The sequence below is a fragment of the Beta vulgaris genome, chromosome 4 (assembly GCF_026745355.1).
Source record: "Beta vulgaris subsp. vulgaris cultivar EL10 chromosome 4, EL10.2, whole genome shotgun sequence".
Classification (NCBI taxonomy): Eukaryota; Viridiplantae; Streptophyta; class Magnoliopsida; order Caryophyllales; family Amaranthaceae; genus Beta; species Beta vulgaris.
In genome coordinates this window covers 63,174,192-63,198,032 of record NC_079205.1, presented here as the reverse complement: position 1 = coordinate 63,198,032, position 23,841 = coordinate 63,174,192, and the positions used below count along the sequence as shown (strand labels likewise).

At 32.0% G+C, this 23,841-nt stretch overlaps 1 protein-coding gene and 1 long non-coding RNA gene across 2 annotated transcripts; one reads left to right on the top strand and one right to left on the bottom strand.

The window, feature by feature from the left end:
• Nucleotides 1-14,835: 14,835 nt before the first annotated feature.
• Nucleotides 14,836-18,267, top strand: LOC104890033 (uncharacterized). The gene is made up of 3 exons (XR_789631.4): nt 14,836-15,071; nt 17,783-17,836; nt 17,927-18,267. It is a non-coding gene; the product is annotated as an uncharacterized LOC104890033 (long non-coding RNA).
• Nucleotides 18,268-20,085: 1,818 nt separating this feature from the next.
• Nucleotides 20,086-21,995, bottom strand: LOC104890034 (glucan endo-1,3-beta-glucosidase). Its single transcript, XM_010675388.3, has 2 exons — nt 21,844-21,995; nt 20,086-21,206 (listed from the first exon to the last, which is right to left on the bottom strand). Exons 1-2 carry the CDS (start codon nt 21,935-21,937, stop codon nt 20,254-20,256), a joined length of 1,047 nt encoding a protein of 348 aa, XP_010673690.1. The 5' UTR covers nt 21,938-21,995; the 3' UTR covers nt 20,086-20,253.
• Nucleotides 21,996-23,841: the final 1,846 nt, after the last annotated feature.

Here is a 23,841-nt window from a genome sequence, read left to right as displayed (position 1 = left end):
TACTAAAACAAAGCTAAAATTTGAAAAACAATTACGAAAATAATCCCTTATAACCCTAGTGATATCTATTTGCTGTTGTTTTTGACATCGAGAAATTTTACAAGCGAACAAACTAACAATTATAACAAAAATAAATTAAGTGGCATTCATCTTGTTTATTCTACACTAACGTGCTAGGTTATGAATCGTTTCTACCTGATGACGATAACCTTTTGCACCCGACACGACAAAAACTCCTTGGCTAGAGTATGAATGTGGTCGAGGTCCACTTAAAGGTGCTATCTATTTGTTGTTAAGTAGAGTTATTTTGGAAAACTTTGTGACAATTAATAATTTCCTATATTTTTATATAATTTTTAAAATATTTAGAGAACAGTATATCAAAATCTAACATAACCTGTTTATCGAAATTATTAGCTTTACAAATACACAAAAATTACAAGTGATAAGTGAGGAGGCCAGTAAGTGATAATCTAGTAATACTTACATCGCCTATGATCCAAAGGATCCTAGATCAAATCTCACCTCTTTTACTAGTGATTTCAACTAAAGTATCCGAAAAAAATTAATTAGTGATAAGTTTGAAATTATTGTCATATTATAAATGAGCTATTATAGATATGGTAAACATGATAAAAGAGTTGAAGAGGGTGTTGTTATAATAGGGAGTTCCTCGGATCCCTTCTGAAAGTGATGGATCTCAAATCACTTTCAAATCTACTTTTATGATTCTATTCTAAATGTTAAATAGAAATTCTAACTTTAGGACCCAATTTTTATTTTTTTTTGGTTAACAAAAGATAATTTTTGGTTGAAAGAAAAAGGCTACTATATGACTTTGTTTTACCTCGTGTACAAGTTTCTTCCAAACACCATTTTCATTATAGGGTACGGAATATAGTCTTTCTGCAATCATAGATTCATAGTAGTAAAAAAGCTGCGTGTTATCTTAGATTCCTACCTTACGCTCTTTTTTTTTTCACTACTTAAGTGAATGCCTCGTGCGAAGTATGAAGCAATGGAGGATTGGGGGTGTTGTAAAAGGCAATTATCTTTATTTATTTTGAGTATATTAATCTATAGACTTTTTTCTCATTTTGATCAAGCACATGTAGAGATGGCTAATAGTACGGATTAATCCAGTTCATTCAGCCTAGTTCGCCTCTTAGGAAGTGTGGGTTGAGCCCGCAAAAAATCCGGTCTAACCCAGCTCGAACCGTGAAATTGGTCGTGTGTTGATCGTGGGTCAGATTTTTTGAGCGCAGTCCATGAAATCCCGCTACTAAAATCGCTCAGTCCGGTCCACGAAAGTGGTCCAGTCCAGCCCAAGTAATTATTCAACCAAATTGTGTATATTTTAATCAAATTGCATATATTATAATTGAATCAAATTCAGAAATAATAAAATTATTCATTAATATTAAAAATTGTATATATTTTAATTGATATTAAAGGTTTTATGTAACAATAATAATGATTATATAACTTTGAAAAAAAAAATTCTCATGTCAGTCGGCTAGCCCGCTAGTCCGCTAGGCCCATGGACTGCCAGAACCGTTTTTCGAACCACGAAAATAGGTAACAGATCGGTGTGAGTTAAGATTTTTCAACCCGTTGACCATCCCACCCAAACGTGAATTTCACGGTCCGATCTTGGACCGTAAAATCTCAACCCGGCCCCCTAGGGTCCACGGACCAACCCGCACCAGTTGTCATCTCTAGTCACATGCTTTATAAGAGCATCAAAATTTTATATACCTTTGATTTTAATCACCCATTAATTGACGGATTTCACAAGTGCATGTTTGCGATTTTGATTTTTAGTTAGAGATATCAGGTCAACACAATTATTCTCCGTACTTGTACATGGTATCAGAGCCTAGGTTTATCTAAAAAAAAAATCTATGATTCATTCGACTGCTTCTCTTGGTCTCTCTTACGCCATGGACGGAAATTCTTCTGCGTTCCTCCCGCCAACATCTGCTGCCTATTCTTGTACAAGGGAATAAGTAGACTGTGAAAAATTTAGAGTTTAATTGTCTAAAAGAATGTCTTCTAATCGAAAAAGTTTTTCCAACTAAAATTTCTAAATAAAGGTAGGTTGATTAACTCTTGTGTCTAGGTAATTATGTGAGTGATATTGGTGTAATTGTTGGTTCTTAATCAAAAGGTAAAACCCAATAAAACTCTCTTTAGACATATCAAATCAATATCAATTTAATTCTAAAGGAAAAATCAACATCGACTTTTAATGATTAGGTAAAGGATTAGATGAATGATCATAGCTTATTTCGACAGTACTTATTCCTTAATCATCTTTCTTAATCCATTCTATAAATTGTCGGTGATTTATTTATTTCGATTAAGTGTACAATGTTTAGAATAGACCACTCAAAACACTCTAATCCTTATTTCAAACTCAAAATTTAAAGAAGGGTAAAAACTTGAATTACTGCAGTACATACTCCACACCAAACAGTACTAATAACTGTAATAAGTACTAACCATATCCCAAAAGCCAAAGATTATGGTAAAAATCAGCAGAGAAGCAGGATTGGTTACGTTTGTAGTGCTTGGGGTAGATAAGACAAGGTGAAAAATGAAGCCAAAGTCCCTGATTTTCAGCTGGTCAATGGCGTACTAATTGCTATAAAACCATTGGTACTAGTAAATCAAAGTTTTTACTGCCATAAAAATTACAGTACTACATTGATTTGGTGTATAGAAATAATAAGTATATTCCAGTTTCAAAATCTCTGTTGTAGTAAAAAAAACGCGGTCCCCAAAGAGAGTGTGGTTCTTTGTGTGATTTATTAGGTTGCACTTTGATTGTGTTGTTGTCAGTGATTTTAAAAAGACGTATATCGACGTACCGGGAAATTTGGTGTTCCTGTAGTTATACATTTTAATTTCTTTTTGCTATTACATGTAGTTATACTTCATAGTTCATAATGGACAACTCGTTCAACCTTTTTTCTTTTCTCTCAAGTACCTTATTCTCAAACTTTTGTTATTGTAATGTAGAGGTGGCTATTAATCGGACTCGGTCCTGAACCGGCCCATAAAAAGACCGATTCAGTTTGGAGTGGCAGATGACTATGCCTGAATCGATATGAAATCGGATAACCAAACGGGTTCTCATGGTCCAAAGTGGTAATAAGTGAGGGAATCGGTTGGGTCCTAGCCTTGAACCGGATCATAAACCATACACAATTCTGAATCGGCCAATCAAACTTGTCGAGAAAATGTATAAAATAAAATACTTCACCCTTGGCCCATTTATAGAATAAACTAGTTTATATGGACTGTATTGAAAATTTGTAAATTTTAATGCATATACAATTAAAATTTAAAAATCAAAATGCATTTTCATTTACACAGTAAAGAAAACACCGAACAGGCGGACCAGTCATGAAATTGACAACCCCCCCCCCCGAGCCTTGAACCGGCCTGAATTGGGGCCAAACCGGTTTAGGATTGAGAAACCCAACCCTAAACCCAAACCGAACCGGACAGGTTAGTCGACCGGTCCAATTGAGGTTCACGCCGAGTTGAATCGGCCTAACCCGGACCGTGGTTATGTATATTCTAATGTAGGCGTAATTTTGACTATTAATATAATTGTATAGTTCTATATTACGACTAGCAGGTGTTAAGATATTGATAAATTGTTGTAAAATGATTATTTTCAATAAGTTTCAAACAATGAAAAACAGATAATATATGAATTAATATTGAAATAGTGTTTATGTATGACATCAAAATATTGACTTTTTCTAAAAATTTATAAATGAAAGCCAAACTTGTACTACATCTTAAAGATAAAAAGGTTAAAAGAGTTCAATTTATTTATATAGGAGTACATGAGATAGTATATTATTCCCTCCGTCCCATAATATAGTGCCTACTTCATTTTTGGTAGGTCAAATTTTAAAATCTTTGACCGAATATTTTCATTTGTGTGTATAAAAAACATATTCATGTGAGATCTTGTTAGATTCGTCTCAATATGTAGTTTCATAATATCAACTTTTATATTTTTTATTAATACGGAATTGAAGATATTAAAGGTCAAAGTTACGTCTTGGAGACCATATAAAAAAGGAACAAGCACTATATTATGAGACGAAGCCACGGACGGATTAGTAAATTGAAAGAGTACTACATTCTTCATTTTCAAAGGTCAAGCAGAGTATTCCTATCAAAAAAAGGTCAAGAGAGTATTAATTAAATGATAGTGCATACTTTTCACTTGAACTTAATGTATTATACTTAATTATCTCTAAAACTATTTATTTTTACACATAATTGGATCTAGCTAGTTAGCTTGATTGAAGTATTGAACGAAACATCTGTTAAACTTATTCCTTTCAAGGAAAGGACAAGCTTAGCTTACTTGGCTAATATCCAAACACAAACACTAGCTTCTTTTGCAAGTTGCTATTAATTTAGAGGTATGCTAACCCAACCTTAAAAATGTTCAAAAGTGTGTATTATTTAAAAGTTTGACTGTGAATTTCGAAATCGATCATATATATCCTTTAATTAGCAATTACGGGTTTTTTTTTTAACTTTTTCGATCCCAACAATGTTTTTTTTTGCTCAAGAGCTTTTCGAGGGCTCGAGATGCATTGAGATAATTCTCAACCCTCTATATTGCCTTAAAACTCTTACATCTTGTCTTGCATATATCAAGTTCAAACCTGAAATACTTTTAAATGCCATTATATATTACATCCAATGAGCTATGTTGCACTTGTCCTTAGTTCGATAAAAAATGTTCTTCTCAAACTATGTCAGAATGATAGACTTTCTTATCAATAGCTGCTTGATTTAACAAATACAAGGGGCTGTGCTATATTACTTGATCTGATTCATTGTAATTTCTTTGAAAACGAATTCAATTTAACCTTGTTTTTTATTATATCTTGTTTTTCTTTAATATCTATTATAAATGCTGTTTCTGCTAAGAAATTGAGGGTCATCACAAGTGTTGATGTGTCCTGAGAAACTTGATATGGGCCCCAAGAAGGTACGCCTGAGCTCCGTTATCCGTACATCGGAATCCTGCAAAAGGTACGGTTAGCCTACCCCGGGGGTGGTCTCGGGATCGCCCCTCCGACGCTCAAGTCAGTAAATGATTGAGGTAGAGAGAGAAAGGGATCAATGTACAGAGAGATGCTCTGGGTTTGGCAGCTTAGAATCGCTTACCTTTGCCTGGTGAGACAACCCCTATTTGTAGATGAGAGGAGCCCCCAATAAATGAGGGTATTTTGGTCACCTCCAGCTGGTGGGGTGATGGCTTCCCTAAATGTAGGGGCATTTTAGTAACTTTGCCATAAGTGGGCTGGTCCAAGAAATGAGCCCAAACAAATGCCATTTGATCTCCAAGTTTCTCTTTATAAAGCCATACAACTAATTAATCTTCTTTTATCAGGAGACAACTAATAATCTGTCACAAGGGGAGTACTTGACGGACCCTTTACCATTATCAACCAGAAACAAGTAAAAACAAGAAGGAGAAAAAGAAAAAGATGCTACTATAAAAATTAAAAAGCACTTGCAACTTGCAAGTATGAATACAATCCGCCGAATGCCGATATAGTGAAATACCGAAATACCGATGTTCTTTTTTTTATCGCACGAGTTACATGTTTGACATATCACTCCACGTTACAAAAAAGCTAATCTTATTTTTTTCTTTATAGGAAAGATAACTAGTATGAAGAGTAATAATCTAAAGAACACACCAGCTCATAGACAGGGTATAAGGATAAAGAGTTTAAATGTAAATATCCCAATATATTGTTGGAACGAGAATTTAAAACCTATATAATGTCATGTAATTTGAGATAGTACTACACTGAGCTACCAGCTCTCCTTCAATAAAGGTAATTATAGATGGCCATCAGTGCGGGCCAATCTAGCCATCCAGTCCAATCCACCTCTTGGGCCGTGTAGGTTGAGCCTGAGAAAAGCCTGGTCCAGCCCAGCTCAACCGTGAAATTGGTGGGTAGATCGTGAGCCATATTTTTTGAGCCCAACCCACGAAAGCCTGCTACTAAATCCGCTCATCTAGGTCCACGAAAGCAGTCCAGCCCAACCCATAAACCGAACACCCAGCTCAAGTAATTATTCAACCAATTTGTGTATTTTTTAATCAAATTGTATATATTTGAATCAAATTGCATATATTATAATTCAACCAAATTCAAAAATAATGAAATTATTCATTAGTATAAATAATTGTATATATTTTGATTAATATTAAAGGTTTTATGTAACAATAACAAATGATTATATAACTTTGAAAAAAAAATCTCATGCCGGCCCGCTAGACTCACGAATCGTCAGAACCGCAACATGAACAGCGAAAACCGGTAAAAATCCGGTGTGGGCTAAGATTTTTCAGCCCGTGGACTAGCCCATCCAAACTGTGAATTTCATGGTCCGGTCTTGGACTGTGAAATCTCAGCTCGGCCCATTAGGACCCACAAACCAGCCCACCCAACCCGCATCATTGTCCATCTCTGAAATCTTATTAATCCTATAGAATTCAAAAATAGAAAGTATATAATATAGGGTAATGTTATATGTAGCCTTAAGGGCTACATATAAGTATTAAATAGATTTCTTTAAATGGAAACAGTTTAAAAATTCAACATACATTTTCACATTAACTGAGGTAATAAATGCTTGATTCAATAGTTTATTTCCATTTTAAACACCTTATACATAGCCCTAAGGGCTATGTATATCATTTTCCTATAATATAATGCTTGAGTTCTCCCTCTTACTGTTGTAATTCTTCTATGTGATTGTATGAGTCAAAAGTTCTCGCTCCTAGCTGGCATTCATAAGTTTTACAAGCGTGGAATGAAATAATAGCAAACACCACTTGTAAAAGGACCATCTTCAGATCAAAGGGTAAAAAAAAAATACATAATGATGCTTGAGAAAAGATGATGTTAGATGATATGATACTATGATAGTATGATCAATAATAATGAACCAACCATTGCTTAGGCTTTCTTTATCATGTTATGATTTCCACCCTGGTTATATTATTATAATAGGTCCCACTTACAATAAGTTTATTTAGCTAATCAATAAGAGCACAAATGTGGTAATGAACTTTAAGATTCATGTGATTAGCATTAGTAAATGACTATTAGTAAAGAAATCATATTGGATTTAAAGGAAATAAACTCCCTTGACAAAATTTTAATTTCAAATAGTAATTTTCTACACAAATGTAACTTTCACTTAATAGAAGGCATAATAGATGCCTCAAATTTTTAAAAAAGTCATAATAGATAATAATGAAAATTTAAAGAATTTTACAAGTTAAAAATAATAAATATTATCATGAATATCGACATGAGATTTTTCATACAAATTTACATATCAACATACCGTTCTGTTTTAAATGAAACATTGGATGAAATGACATTATTCATTGATCAATTTTGACTCCAATTTATCGCCTTTATATAAAGAAAATCATAATCAAGTGAGATCTTGTTAGAGTCTTCATGCATACTATCAAATTATAACTTTTTATATTTTTTACGGGGACACAACTAAAAATATTAACGATTAAAGAAGCTCGTTGGAGTTGCGTGAAAAAACAAACGTGTCATATAAAACAAAATGGATGAAATATCTATATAAATATATTAAAAGGCGTGCGAAAATAAGAAACTGTGTCACGTGGTGCTTTCCCTAGGGAATTTGAGTTCATGTAATCAATGTACAATAAAAAAATTAAGAAATTGCATAGTATAGGATTTGATCATGAGATCTCAAGTACATATACTAAAGTTTAACCACTAGGCTAAGTTGTATTTAATGTTATTATCATAAAGTATTATATTATAATAAATGAAAATTTGTCTTACCCGATGCATAACCTAGACCTATAACTAGTATATGCTAGCCTTCATATGCACGCGATGCGTGCGTTAGTTTCAAAATTTGTTATTCTATTAGATACTTCATTCGTACTTTATTTATGATTAAACTTAAATGTGAAAAATTCAACAGTTAGATGAATTTAGATATATTAATTCGCTAATGTAAAAAAATAAAAAGGTTGTGAGTGATTGTTAACATTAATTTTTTGTGAATGAATATTGAACAGAAAGAACAAAAATAATGAGTTGGTTTAACTGGATTAAAGAGTATCAAAGGTAGTGAATGTTCAGACTTTTCATGTGCACGTTATATATGCCATCTTTTTTTATAAGGTATAAATATTTTGTCTATTTAATTTTTGATTGAAGTATTTGATGCATATACCATTTTAAACTTGTTTTAAATGACAAGTTGGAATGAGAATTTTTAAATGATTTGCTTTTGTAATTTTTTTCATTCCATTAATTAGATCATTAAGGGTATTTTAGTCAGTTCAAAAAAGGACACCACACCTCCTCCCTTGACTTATATAATAGAGATTTATTACTCGTACCAACATTATTGTTTATAATATCCTCTAACTTCAATGAGTAAGATATAGTTAGACATGTTAGATTAAAGACATTATCCATATATATTTCACTTTATTATAGCTAACCTAATTGTTAGACAATTTACAAATGACTGCATTCAATCTTTATTAGTTTACTTGTATTTTTTTTTGGGATATTCCTAATTAGTTTATCCATTTCTTTTGTTTCTATTTTTGGAATGAGCCTACTAACTTTTCATTGCACATACATTTAACTTTACCATGAAATAATAGTTTCTATTTTCTTTTATGTTCCACAATATTATTTCTCCTAAAATTTTATGCAAAAGAAACGGGTAAACTAATAAAGATCGAAGGGAGTATGTTAGAGATATTTTAGGTATCTTGACATATTCTTGTAGATAGTCCTTCCTATCTTTTAGGGAAGTTATTTATCCTCCTTGATTATCTCCTCTCTATGGGGATTCCTATGTATTATATACTGATATTGTGAATGAGAAGAGATCAGATTTGGCCGTGCTATTATCCTTTGTCATGGTATCAGAGCAGGTTAAGTTCTTGGGGTTTCTCATTTTTTTTAATTTTATTTTTTTAAATTTGACAAATCTTTAATACATAACAATATCAGTATATAATACATAGGAATCTCCATAGAGAGGAGATAATCAAGGAGGATAAATAACTTCCCTAAAAGATAGGAAGGAATGAATATCTACAAGAATATGTCAAGATACCCAAAATATCTCTAACAGAGTATTCATTTATTATTCTATTAAGAGATCAATTAGGGGGTCAAGAACAGTATTGTAACGATGGTAGGGAAATATGATGTTGTTATGATACTCTGAGTCTATGATGTATGATCTACAATGAATCAAGTATTGTTGTTTTGGCTTTGTTTCTTTATTATTCTATGATTTCCATGCTGGTTATACCATAATAGGTCCCACGCTAATAATTCTCTCACTTTTTTTTGGTGTATCATCAATTGAGTGATTATCATTGGGAGTAGGTTTTAGATTTTCCAAATTAAAGTAGCTAGCTTTCTTAATCATCTCTTTTGCGTTGGAGATTTATTTGGTGGGAAAGCCAAAAGAGTAATTTTTGACAAGTAGACAGTGCAATACAAGTTACTACTAAACAAGAAACGACAAATGAAAAATTATTAATAGTGACGGGTCTTCCTTATTCCTATAGGGAAACATCGAATATTTAGTTTACAAATTTTGAACCTATGCTTAAACAATAGCATGTTTAAGGGAAAAAACTTATCTGACTAGATAATATAAATTTTGACCACTTAATTCAAAATAATACAAACTTTTGATCGATTATTATTAAATATTTCAAATTTTACATCAAAATTTCTGTAGTAAGACGAAATCAGATGCATCTTGATAAACAGGTTGATCGACACACTTGTCACAATAGCAACCTGCTTGAGACAACACAACAAAGGAATATTATTGTAAATGACTGACCATGGACATACTACGATGATAGTTTTTAATTTGAAGAGAAAATGCAGCACATCTATTTATTTAGGGCGAGTCGCGAAAAAAATCATAGTTTTTAACCTAATGACGAGTCACAACACAATCTGGAGCGTTGAAGCTAGAGATGGCAATGGGCCCTAGACTCGATCCAGACCTGCTAGGACCCGACCTATTCAGAAGGGTCTGTGTCCAGAAATTTTAGACTCAATGGGGTCGGGTCAGGGCTGGGTCCCAGATAGCTTAAATTGCTCCCGGTCCGAGTTCATATATGATAGACTCATACCCGATCAGCATACCCATTTACATATTAGAATTTTTTTAACCTAAATTATGAGGTTTTATAAGTTGTGATTCTGTGAACTCGTTAGTGTTGTAACTCCATCTAAGACTTGTAACTTTGTAAGTTGCAACATTTTAAGATTTTTATGAATTAATTTTTAAAATTTTGTTTAAATAATGTTTTAACCATGAATGCAGAATCTGTATATATTAGGGCGAAATTTTTTAATTACATATATTAAAAATTTGATGAAAACTTAAAACTAAGAAAGACCCATTTAGAACATGTGGACCTGCTAGACCTAGCGAATTTGGGTCTTTTATTGAAAACTTTAGACCCAATGGATCTGGGACATGTCTGGTGTGTAAAAAAAATAAACGGGTCTGGATCGAGGTGAACCCGACCTATTGCCATCCCTAGTTTTAAGCTATGTCGTGCTAGTAGGGCCTTAGATTTTAGGATGACTAGCTGGCTTGGCACAACGCTCCCTGCCATGTCTAGGTCGTTTCGCAAAAGGGCCTCCCGTTGTCCAATATAATCACACCCAATAGGCCAATACTAATCACATAATGGCTTTGTATTCTTCCCGCGGGTTTGATTGTGCCAGTTTCTCTTGGCCGTGGATGGTGAGTTGCCTGACAATATATATACCGTAGGTAGGCCATAAAGTAAAGTAATCATCCTTATCCTTGTGATTATTGTGCTTCCTTTGTAACATCCTAAACGATTATTGTGAATTTGGTACAATGGTATGGTCACTATATATTAGCGCCCAAAGCAAATTCCGGTTTTAGCAACTCTCGTATTACAACTTACAAGCACTTTCGAAGCACGCTATCTTTGGGTCATGTACAACCTTCAAGGCTGACATGTTGGTAATGGAGAAAGGTGTTGAATTTGTTTCACAACTTAGATAGACAAAGCATGAATCCGATTCTCCAAAATGATACAACATATAGTATGTTTCTGAAGTGTGTTCATACAATCAAAGAAAATTAAAGTCGTGCATTATAAGTAGTTGGAAATCATAATTGTCATTTATACTTATACAAGAAGGGAATTGATTAACGGATTAATTAACAAACAAATAAGCTGATCATATAAACAAACTTTCAATCTTGCATGAGTGAACTTGAAAAGAATCTCCAGGATGAATGGATGGGCATCGTAGGAGTGGTGTTGCCACATGAGCACGATTTCATGTTTCTCTTTAATAAGATATAGTGTCTGCTTGTAAAGCTGCAAATAAGAAAGAAAAAACTAATACTATGTATGATATCTACGTACATAAAGTATATTTGACTAAAGTAAGTCCGACCCGAAAAATGCATGGGCTTGGTCAGATTTTATAGGCTAAAAAACGTTCTCAATCCAATCTTTTTTTTTTGATTGGGACGAGTTTTTGGCAGTTCAAATTTTAGCCTGAAAAAGCGGGACTTGTGCACAAATATTTGACCCGTGTCGGCCTGTTTAATGGGTATTTTTTAGGAGTGGCCTGAACTCGACATTTGATCACCTCTACATAAAGGTGTATACATATATGTTAGATGCATCTAACTCTTAAATACTACTATTTGCCATTTCTTTTACATTGTGAATTCATGGGATTGAAGGGAGTAAAATGACTTTTTTTTTTCTTGCTTAAAATTTTATTTTATGGGTAATTAGATGGCTGTAAATTTGACATAAAGTAAAAGGCTACTACTATTATTTGATGGTACAATTTGACATATGAAAGAGATTCATCATATAGAGTGCTATTGTCAGGACTCAGAAAAATGGGTGGTTAGGAGATGAAGCTAGCCTATTTGGTTAGCTCCCCACTCATATGCACCAATATGTATAATCATGAATCATCCATGAGGTAAATTTATGTATGACAAGACATAGGTGATACTAAGACAAGAATTTGTAATCAAATTTAACATTTATACTTAAGAGTTAGATAAACTAGATCAATTTTGGAATTTGTAATAGGTCATTATTGGCAAACTAATAATTAAGTGGATGCTAATTAAATGTAGAAGACCTAATTATTATGGAAAGTGGACCACTATGAGAAAGTATTTGCACATATCCGATATGGGACTACTTTTTCCATATCGGATACTTGATATGATTAAATGTAGTCCAGATATGATTTAATAGCTAGCTGATATGATATAAGATTTCAACTAACAAGCTCCCAAAAAAAATAAAAAATGAAAAACTAAAAAATTATAATTTTTTAACATTACTTTTGTCATAAAAATTACATAAATGCCATGATATTAGCCCATATCGAATATGGGCATATCATTGCTCGGACCACCTACAAGAGAAAACAACTCGAATAAAAAGTTTATCCTCTAAATTGGTTCTAGAAAGGGACAAAATGGTAACGGGCCTAAAAACTTTCATCATCTTAAGATTTTTTTTTCTAGTCCATTGTACAGTTGTACTTTTGTACAATAAATGGTGTTATATAGGCTTGAATAGACATAGAAGCCAGCTTTTGAAATTCATGACAGCTATAATTTTTTTTGGCTATTTTTGGAGAATAAGTAGATGGTGTTTTGGAATTACATCGGGTTGTAATGTCTTTATGAATAGATATTATTGATTCTTAAGGAAATTGAGACATCAAAATAAACTAGCTCCTTGGATATATTTCTTTCGTTCCTCAATCAAAAATAAAGAAGAGCTCGCGATCAATCCACCACTTGTAGATTAACTCATATTTAGTGTATTTCGAGGTTGAGGTGGTGAAATAGTGAAATTATTACTTTTCACCTTGTATCATCGAGGTTTAGAGATCAAACCTTAGAGGAATTATTTGAGGAATTTCCCTATTCTTACTTTGAGTGAGCCCGATTCATTTTAGCTTAAAAAAATATTTAGTGCATTACGAAATTTTTTATAATTATCATGTCATAATAAGTAATTTAGAGGGATAGTATTTATGTTTTCGCTCATTAAATCTTTCTGTCAAAAAATGACCAATAAGTTTCAATCAGATCTAATAAGTTTTATTCAGGTCAGTAAGTTTCAATAAAGTTCAATAATCATGTCAATACATTTAATCAGGGCCAATACATTTACGTAAGCTTAGGGAAAGGTGAAAAGAATACAACCTAAGTCTAATTCGAAGGAGTATTACATACTGTTAATTGATATCATAAACCAACGTATTTTGCTTAGAGTTAATCTTGATTTCACATAAGTAAAGTATTAGCACTGACAAAAAAACATCATACAGTGCTCGATGTATCGTGAGCATGTTACACTTAAGGACATTTTTTTTGCTCATTACTCATTTGAAATCATCCAAATGAGTAAAATGAACTAAAAAAAGACAATATTAAATTGGAAAAATTGTCAAGAATAAGTCAACCTTTGCGTTGACCGCTTTTAACAAGTCAACCTTCATTTATTCCAATAGCAAGTAAAGCTTGTACACGAATTAGCTTTTAACAAGTTTTTTTACTTATGACCTGAACAACCCCTACAATTTTGTTCAGTTTTAACAGGTGTGTATTCTAGAACTCATTAAATTGTTCTCTAGAACATATTTGCACTGCTTGAATTTAATAAAAGTTCCGTGAGAAACTTAAAACTGAACAAAATTGTAGGGGTTGTTCAGGTCATAAGTAAAAAAACTCGTCAAAAGTTAATTCATGTACAAGCTTTACTTGCTACTGGAATAAATAAAGGCTGACTTGTCAAAAACGGTCAACGCAAAGGTTGACTTATTCTTGACAATTTTTCCTATTAAATTTGCAAATGAGCAAAAAGTAGTCTTGAGTGTACCACGTGCATGTTACGACTGGGTGAATGATGAATGAACTCTTATTTATTTATGTATATCAGGTGTCATTTGAATATTTTGCCAACCAATTTACTTGGCAATTGCAATGTACTAATTATATAAAAGGGTGAAAAAGTATGTTATACTAACTAAGTATTAAATTTTTCAGAGACGGGAGTTTAGTGGCCGGGAGCTTTGAAAACTCAGATGATTGGATCAGTTAAATTGTCCCCAAAAAATAGTACTCCCTTTTGTTCCTAATTTGATTTTTTAATCTTCCTAATTTGATTTTTTTGAGTTTAACAAAGATTCTAAACTAGAAACATCATAACTTAAGAGCTTCTATATACCTCTACGAGTCTACCCAAACCCCTAAACAAAACTAATTAAGAAAATCACTATATCAACTATCAAGGGCTATATACCAAGGATATCTTGACCTAGTGGTTAAAATTGAGGTGATGTAAACGATAGGTCACAATGCAAGTTCAAATACCCTCTCTTTTTCTTTGTACTTTATACTGTGTTGTTCACATGGGTGTATATCGCCTACTAAGGTGCAACATGTGTGTCAAGAAGACAACATTATTCTGATTTTCATAGTACCAAAATACTACCGATAATCCATCATAGACAAGGAAGTAAAGATGAGTAACAACTAACAAGACAATACAAGTTAGTAAGTTACACCATTCATATCAATGTGAATAGGCCTTAGGCCCCCCTATCCCTCTCCTCATAGAAAACTAACAAAATCTGCCCTATTGATATTGTTTTCCAACAAAAGAAAGATGCTTTTTTCCTTGGTTTTTCTTTGTCTTTGTTTTGGTGCTCATAATTAATCAAGCAACTAGTAGTACTACTTTCACTCCATAGCTTATATGATCTTTTTAAGGCTTTGGTTCTTGTTATATGAGCCAAAGACTTATTAACACGGCCATCCACGGCCCATTGCCAAGTCTAGCTATTGTAACTTGATTATGAGAAAGAAAAGGCACTTATTAGTCACAACAATCAAGGCAATTTTTTCTTAATAAGGTTAGTTTCTACAAGCTAAGTTGTTTATTAGTTGATTTGTTGATTAATATACGTCGACCATATCTACGTTGTTTGAATAAGTGATAGTAAGGTTAAAGTTTTTATGTTTATAAAGTTCTTTTTCTACTAGTTTATCGCTATTAATTGTTTACTTTTAGAGAAAAAGAAACTGTAGGTATTAAGTATATTGTATTATTTGTCTATAATGATTAGTTTAAGATCTTTTATGTTGTTAGTTGTGGATATATATAAATGAATTAGAATCGCAAATTAAAGTAAGTTAATTAATTAAAGAAAATTACTTAAAAACATAATTCATTAAACATAATGACAACTATGTTTAGTCATTTCAACAATGTGAACACTATCAAATTTCTAAATTCATTGCATGTGCCAATCAATATTAGCATATTAGACATGAAAATTGTACAAGGTTGTTTCACATCTTCTCTTATGTGCCAATTAATATTAGCCTATTATTAGACATGAAAATTGTACAAGGTTATTTCACATCTTCTCTTACTTTTCTCTTAGGCCATGTCTTTATCCAGCAATCTCGCGAGTTTAACTTATTGACTTAGTTAAGTGATACTAAGTACTAACTCTCAAATGTCATGTGTCATGTCCTAGTCAAGTTCTATCTTAGATGCTAGTCTTATTGGATCCTTTATTATTTTGTGAAGAACATTTTTTATTGACCCTACCATCTATGGTAGGGTGTTCGGCTGTTCGCGGTTCGGGTTAGTGCGGTTTGTGCTGTAACCCACCCCAAACCGCAAATATACGGTTTGACATTTTTCTAATCCAAACCGCACCATACTTTTGCCCCAACCAACCCAAACCAAACCGCGGAAAACGGTTTGGTGCAGTTTGGTTTGCGATTTAACCATTTTTTCCTCCGCGACATTATTTTTGTAATTTAAGAGTAAAAAAAATTGTTAATAAATATAAAGAGTCCAAATAAATATTAAGTTGACTTCATAATTAAACATATACAAAATTATAATTTATCAAGAGTGTCCAAGCTCTTTACCTCAAACTTTTTTTTTCCAGTTGTATACTTGTATGCCACCTTGTCAAGTGTATTTTAAAAAAAATATCATATAAAGTTGCGGATTACGGTGCGGTTTCGGTTTACAAAAATTAAAACCCAACCCAAATCGCAAACCGCGATTTGCTTGAAATCATAACCCAAACCGCAATTTTAAAACCGCAACCCAATTCAAATCGCAGTTTGCAATCAATAAGTTAAACTCGCACTCTGAACAACCCTAATCTATAGTAAGGTGCAAAAAGTGATACTTCTTCTGCTTTTTTTTTTCACTCGTAACACTTTTCTAAAAGGAAATAATAATTAATTATTTGCAATGCTTTGTATTTTTGCTTTTCCTTTCTCTCTATCTCTCTCCAATCACATGGGTTTTCTCTACCTCTCTCATCCGCAAAAATTGCATTGGAGTTGATAAAAAAAAATTGTTACGACTAAAAAAAGGAGGAAATAGTATTGTCAACATAGAATATACACACTCATGTTTTCAATTAAATATTTAGCTGTTATTGTTTCTCCTATTAATTAACCTACCATTTGCTGTAATAAGTACATAATAAAATCAATTATAATAATCAAAGAATTAATATTAATGCATTTTGAATCAGTTAGGTCAAATTTTCAGAACAATAATGGCATTTTCTCAAACTTTTATGCATTGTCTCTGAAATTTAAGTTCAGAAATGTATGAAGCACATACTGTAAAAAATTGAAGATCTAGATGTTGACTTGAAAAGTCTGGCAAAATCATGAAGATTTTTTGCATGCAAAACATTTAATTATCGATGACCAAAACCATTTGAACTTGTCAGAGATGTTACATAATTATACTGTACTATCATAGTACTCTTATATACTTACCAAAATAAATCCTACATAAGCAAATCTCCTACCATACATAACACAAGGAAGAAAATAATCCAAACCCCACATAATAAAGTGCAACAATAATATCACTAGTGTTCAATTAAACTTGTTGGTTTCTCTGTTCAAGTATCCATGAAGCAATCTGGATTTTAATCTACAACGCACTAGAACGCCCTTGTTGACGATCCTTTACTCCGACATAATAACATAGAAGTATCAATCAAGGAAGATAGTTAATTAAGGTAATGCCTTTTGCATGTTATTATTATTATTCTTTTTTTTTGAGGGGTGTTATTATTATTATTCTTATTACTCCCTACTTAGCTTCTATTACTTTTTCCTACTTTGACTTTTTTTCTGTCTTAAAAAATTATAAATCGGAAGAACAAATAGAAACGGATGGAGTATTTTCTTTCCGTCTCCATTTATTTACTAAATAACATGCAAATACTATAAGTTTATATTAAGTATTTATATAAGCATATTAACGTACTACTGATATTGTTTTTGCGCTAGGGTTGCATTTAGGGTAAAAATAGTGGATCCCTCAATTAATATTTTAGGGTGGGTAAAATTTTGAATGTATGCATGTTCATTTGGATTTATCTATAGTTCATTGTCTGCATGTTAATTAAGTATTTAGCTAAGAATAGTAAGCATTTAAGTAAACCAAGGCAATAATAAATGAAATTCCAAGCTGATTTGGTTACAATAAATTATGAATTAATGACATACTATATCATATTATTATTTCTAATTTGTCATATTTTTCTTGGTGTTTTATAATTTTTTGTAGAGATTGAGGAAACAAGAATTATGGAGTTTGAGAGTTTTTCTCACCAACCAAGAGGTAAGAAAACATATATATTTTTCTTGGTTTTATTTACGTGCAATTTTATTATATTTTATTTTGTTAAAATAAGATGTATATATATTGTAGAGTTAGAAATGTTGCAGAAAGAACATGAAGAAAAAACTCAAAGAATTGAAGAGTTGAAGAGCAAAATTAAAGACGCAAAACATGAGTTAGAGAAGAAGAAGAAGGAAGATGATGGTGAGAAAAGGGAAAGTTTTATGGGTCTTACTCAGAATTACAACCAGCTGAGGCAAGAATTTGATAACATGTGACATTAATTAGTTACTATATTTAGATTAAGTTGTGAAGTTGCTGCTAATTTAAGATTATGGGAACTTAAATTGTTTAAGCTTACTAGTAGTGTCACATAATGTCAATTCGAAAATCTACTTGATTATGCATTCATTAATGGTATCTTTGTTTAATTAGGCATAATTTTTCTTTCTTGCCGTTTTAGAAGAAGAATACTTTTACTCCCTCCGTTTCAAAATTTGAGGCACGCACGATGTTTGAGGTCGAATTTTGATCGTTAATTAATCTCAATTTATGTTGATAGAAAATTTTAAAAAATAATCTTATTATAGTATTTTTCAAGACGTCCAATGATATAATTTTTATTTATTGTATTTGAGAGATATTTGTGGTCAAAACAAATTTTCGTAAAACGTGATTACCTTATATTTTGAAACAGAAAGAGTCTCTGACTTATGGACTATGGTTATAGAATTATACTGCTAACTAGCTAGCTAAATACTTAGTTGCATGTGGATCTTCTTTGAGAGTGTAGACTACCTTAATTTTAATTAAAGTCATATGAAAAAGGAATGAGATGGCTCACACTTTTTTATTCATTAATGTCAGTGTATATTGAACTTATTTTGACTTATTTCTAAAAATATAAGTTTATACCATAAATTTATTATTATTTTTTGTGAAAATTTATTTCATTTATGTTGACTTTTTGATATAGTACATCTTGATTACCAAATATCGTAGAGGATAGTGTGATACCTGGACTTGTTAATTGGATGGACTTTTGCGATCTGAAATCCACTAGGTATTGCCATATTAGTGGATTGTGGGCATTAAATGGCCCATGGGCCATGAGTCATAATTGCTTATATTTTATCAAGAAAGATTGGTGCAAAATAAATTAAATTTAGGCGTAATGCGGAAAAAATAGCATCTAAGATTATTTTTAATTCACAATTTTTAAATTAAAGCTGTTCAAGCCCTTTTATTTTTGGAGTTATTTTTCAGTTTTTCAATTTAGTTTAGACAATCTTCAATTCAATAAAAGTTTGAATCCTTATCTTAACGTGTCACCTTTTACAATAACTTATACCTCCCCCGTTCCATAATAAGTGAAACATAGGGATTGGGCACAAGATTTAATAAACATCATTTTCAAAAGCCAAAAAGTCATAAAATACCCTTTTCATTATCAAAAGGAGGACAGAGAAAAGCAAACCACACAAGTTTGTGATGGGTATTCTTGTCATTTTATAACTTTCGTTTTTCCATTTAAGATATATTTCACTTATTTTCAAACGTTCTAAAATAGTAAGTGTTTCACTTATTATGAAACGGAGGAAGTATAATACAACATAAAAAAGCTAAATACAACATCTAATATTTATAGAATTTAATTGCGGTTAATTTTACCTTTTTTTATAGTTAAAAGAAACATGAGATGCTTTTATAACTTCTTATTTATTTATTGTATAACTAACTATTATAATATAACAATAGTATATGAGATTACCAACCGATCATATCGTATTACAATATTAGTCGTTCATTTTTTTTCGGATTACAATAAAAATAATAACAACACTTCAGTGAGTATTTCTCAATTGTTTGATTTCAAATTTATCGTCTACTCAAAGTATAGTAGGAGATCAAATCTTTTTTTTCCCAAATTAGGGGGTCAATTGTCCTACATAATTCCCCCTACGAGAGGGTCCTTTATCATAGATGACCTCCCTGTAGGGTGGTCATTTGTCGTAATGACCCCTTACGAGGGGGTCATTTATCATAGATGACCCCCCTATAGGAGGGTTATTTGTTATAGATGACCTCTTATCATATTTAGTATGATCATGACCCTCCTATGACTCTATGAGGGATAGGTTAATTTTTTTTTGCTGTATTTAGCTTTTATTTTTTTATTTTTCGGTATATAACACTTAATTAATTTTTTCTTAAACTTCCATACGCCATACATTCCATTTTTCCACAAGTTACATAAAGATGCTAATCTTATTTAGTACAATACATAGTCATCTTTTTTTTGTGTGTGTTGAGGTGGCCCAATTAACTGGACCTCAACCGTCACAAGTTCTCTTTTTTGTTTGGGTAGTGTAAACCCATCACAAGATTTTACATAAATTATTACCTACGATGAGCACTTAGAACTTGATTTGGCCATACTTGGATTGTTGATTTGGTAAGAAAAGCCCAAAATTACGTTCAGTTTCAGCCCCATCTTTTTGATTCTCATCAAACATTGCAAACAAGTATGATTCAATAGGTTGCCCTAGTGTCAAAGGAGTCCCTTGCTTCACATGATTAGCCAAGTTTCTATAATAAATCTTTGCATTATCCATCGTGGCAGCAAATCCACCGTGCGACGGCCATCCACTCTCGGACGATATAACACGTGGATGTCGCGCACCGGCCCTTCGTAGAGCCGCATAGACTGAGTCCACCATTGCATCAAATAAATTACGGTAGCCTAACCCATTATTAGGATCAGTAAATACATTTCCAGTGGACTGAAATAATGCATAGTCTAGTGAAATATGTTGTGGATCATTTACATAAGCAAAGTAAGGGTATATATTAACTAATAAAGGTGAGTTATTATTGTCTAAGAAGTTTATTATTGGAGACATATATGATGTATCCTTAAATTGACCATTAGATGGTGGGTAGGAATTTGTTATTAAATTTGCGTTGATAGCTGTTGAGACCTTAATATCGTTATTCATTTGGTTTATACGTAACGCATTTAGTGCGTATAGAATATTTTGCATGGCACGTTCCACGGATGAGGCTATTTCATTCGAAGGATCAACTTCGTTTCCGACTACGATGTATTGGATCGATGATCTATATGGGAGTACATTGGTTCGAACCCATCGATAGGCAGCACATCGACACGATGCAATCGATCGAATGTTCTCGTTCGCGACGCCTAACATGAGTTTGATGTCTGTTCCTTGTAAGGCTTGAAGGGTGGCTTGATCAGGGAAGTAGAGTCTCATTGATTTTATGTTGTTGGACTTGTAAAGGTTCACCACATCTTGTGGGGATGGTAAATTGTTTGCAATTTTTCCATAACTTACTCCAGTTTGTGCCTCTACATTGAATCATTATAAGAGATTTATAGATTAGTCAAAGCTTATATGTGATGTTATTGATTGCAAAAACTGATCCGGGTAGCTTTTGTGAAACAATAAGATTATCACAAAATTATATGTTTTGTGTTCATCTATTACTGCTACTTTGCCAAACACTATATTTTCGAGAACACCCCTAATAAAAATTATAATTTACACAATCTAGACTGGACAAAAGTAATAAAGAGAAATCAAACTTGATATATGGCACAAACACGAATCAACTAGAAGTTGATCAAGTTTGATCAATTTGTGATGATGTTCTGCAATATATCACTTTATATATATAAAACATTTTACATTACTAATGTAAAATTAAATGCAAGTTAATACTATGAAGATAAGATTGTAGGTTATTTTCTATTACCAATACAATATATTTAATATGAATTTTTATTACCTATGCAAATCTAACTAAAACTAACTAAATTCTTAATATGCGTAAAAGTGGTTTACATGACTTATAATCTAAAATGGAGACAGTATATGCTTCATTGAAAATTTATGAATTAATTAGATCCTTAATTAAAAGCAACTATATATAAGAAGTAAAAAGAACAGAAGTGAGTACACATTTAGAGGGGGAGAGGCATAAACCTGTAAGGTGTAGGCTAATATGCAATATGAATGCGGCGATGAACAGCCAAGCAGTGGTGGTAATCATAGGAGAAGCTCTAAGGGTGGTTGCCATGACATTAATTTACTAATACTATGTGTGTCTTAGTTTGCATGATAGTTTTAAGTCTTTCAACATGCCACTTTATATAGAGTACTGAGGGTACAAAAACTTGAATTACGAAGTCAACTAGTGGAAGACTGAAATATTTGTTTTTGAAGGAGCATAATAGACTGAGAATAGTGTATATATAATACATATTCTCATATAAGATGATTTTATTATAAAATTATGGTAAGATCGATGGGAGTCCCCTATTATCATAAACGGAACACTTCTTTTGAAAATGACCCCTTTAAAGTAAAATGTGACCCTTATATCAAAGTGATTCCCTTAACATATAAAATTACCATTTTCGAGCAGAAAGTGAGGTGGTCTTATACTAATATCGTTGTAATACGAACTTTTACAACACTTACTATATAGATAAAAGGTAGTGGATTGAGAAAAGTCTAAAGTTCGAAATTCAATTTCATTTGGTTTGAAATATTGCTCGGATTGAACTAGAGAATGTATTTTTTGGATTTAAAAATCCAAGTTCACAATTATAGACTAGGATTGGACTCAATTATTTTAGGTCCGAAGTCCTATTAGAAATTAAAGAAAGTATATAATTTTTATGTTTCCATATAGTTTATGTAATGGTATGCTATCAATCTTATTGTCTGTATCATTTGTTAAAAATTGTGGTGATAAATTACAAAGGCTTAATCTGACTAAATGAAAACTAATGTCATCTTAAAATTTAAATTGGATTGAATTAGATTTATATAATTATATTCTAGCAAAATTGTTTGAACTAGACTATGCTAGATCAGTGAAAAGTTTGGTTCGAATTTAGAATTGAGTCCATCTAATTTATATCCTCAGGTCCAAAGTGTATTCATTTCAATTTTTTTTGGCATTTGGAACTCTTTAAAACTTTCGAGTTTTTGTTATATATAAAGCACTTCATTTTTTAAGGCTGTGTTGTGTTTAACTTATTATAAATGCCTTAAAAAATAATTCCAATAAGATTCTTTAAATTTTTGGATTAGTTAAAATAAGTTATATTAAGTTAAAGTTAGATAATATAAGTGAAGAATAAGTTGAATATAACACAATAAACATGTTACTTTGTTATATATACTTGTTTGGCAAAGTTTATGAATTTTGGCTATATCGTCCTTTTATCTAATAACTATAGCAGCATCACGTCATCTTTCCAACATGAGTTAGGTCGAAAACAATCATTAGTGTTTCATTGCACAACTATTAAATTGATAAGTTATACAAGTCCAATTTCCCCCAACAAGATATCAAGGGGATTCAAATTCATTTGGTGCGGGTAACATATTTTCTATTAAAAAAAGTTACAGCAGTTCTGTTGTCTCGGTTGACGTGTATATTTCAACACAATCCTTGCTACAAAAAATTGTCCTTTTTGATTCTTCAGCAGTCTTTTTTAAAGAGAAGGATGTCCTAACTTTTTTCATGTAAAAAAAAAAAAAATTCAATTGGTGAAGGTATAGGGATGGCTGCCACTTTGCCAATATTATAATTATATCTATGACAATAATTTTGGATGCATGTAACAGATTTCCCAGTTCATGGCATTGAAGGGGCAAATCTTAGCTTGTATTATGTATAGACTATGGTAGTGTAATCTTGGCAAGTGCCTAATGGAGTTAGCTAGCACTTAGCAAGTAGAGAACATTCTTGGACAAGTTTAAAGAAGTGGAAATGTAAGTGGAACACCCACTTCACAACTATGTGAATATTGGCTTAAGTGCAAGCACGCAATATGTCTTCAAGTTGCTTAGAATCTCCAATTTGAGAAATGGTAAGTGGCTTAATCTTGTATCTAGCATGTTATACAATCATATCTATTTACTAGTAAATGGTTGTAATATTTATAATCCTTTGTGTTTCATGATAAT

Coding starts and splice junctions, on each gene's coding strand:
- LOC104890034 (XM_010675388.3), bottom strand. CDS start 21,937: ATGGCAACCACCCTTAGAGCTTCTCCTATGATTACCACCACTGCTTGG. Junction 21,207..21,843: donor TATTAGCCTACACCTTACAG/GTTTATGCCTCT, acceptor GATTCAATGTAG/AGGCACAAACTGGAGTAAGT.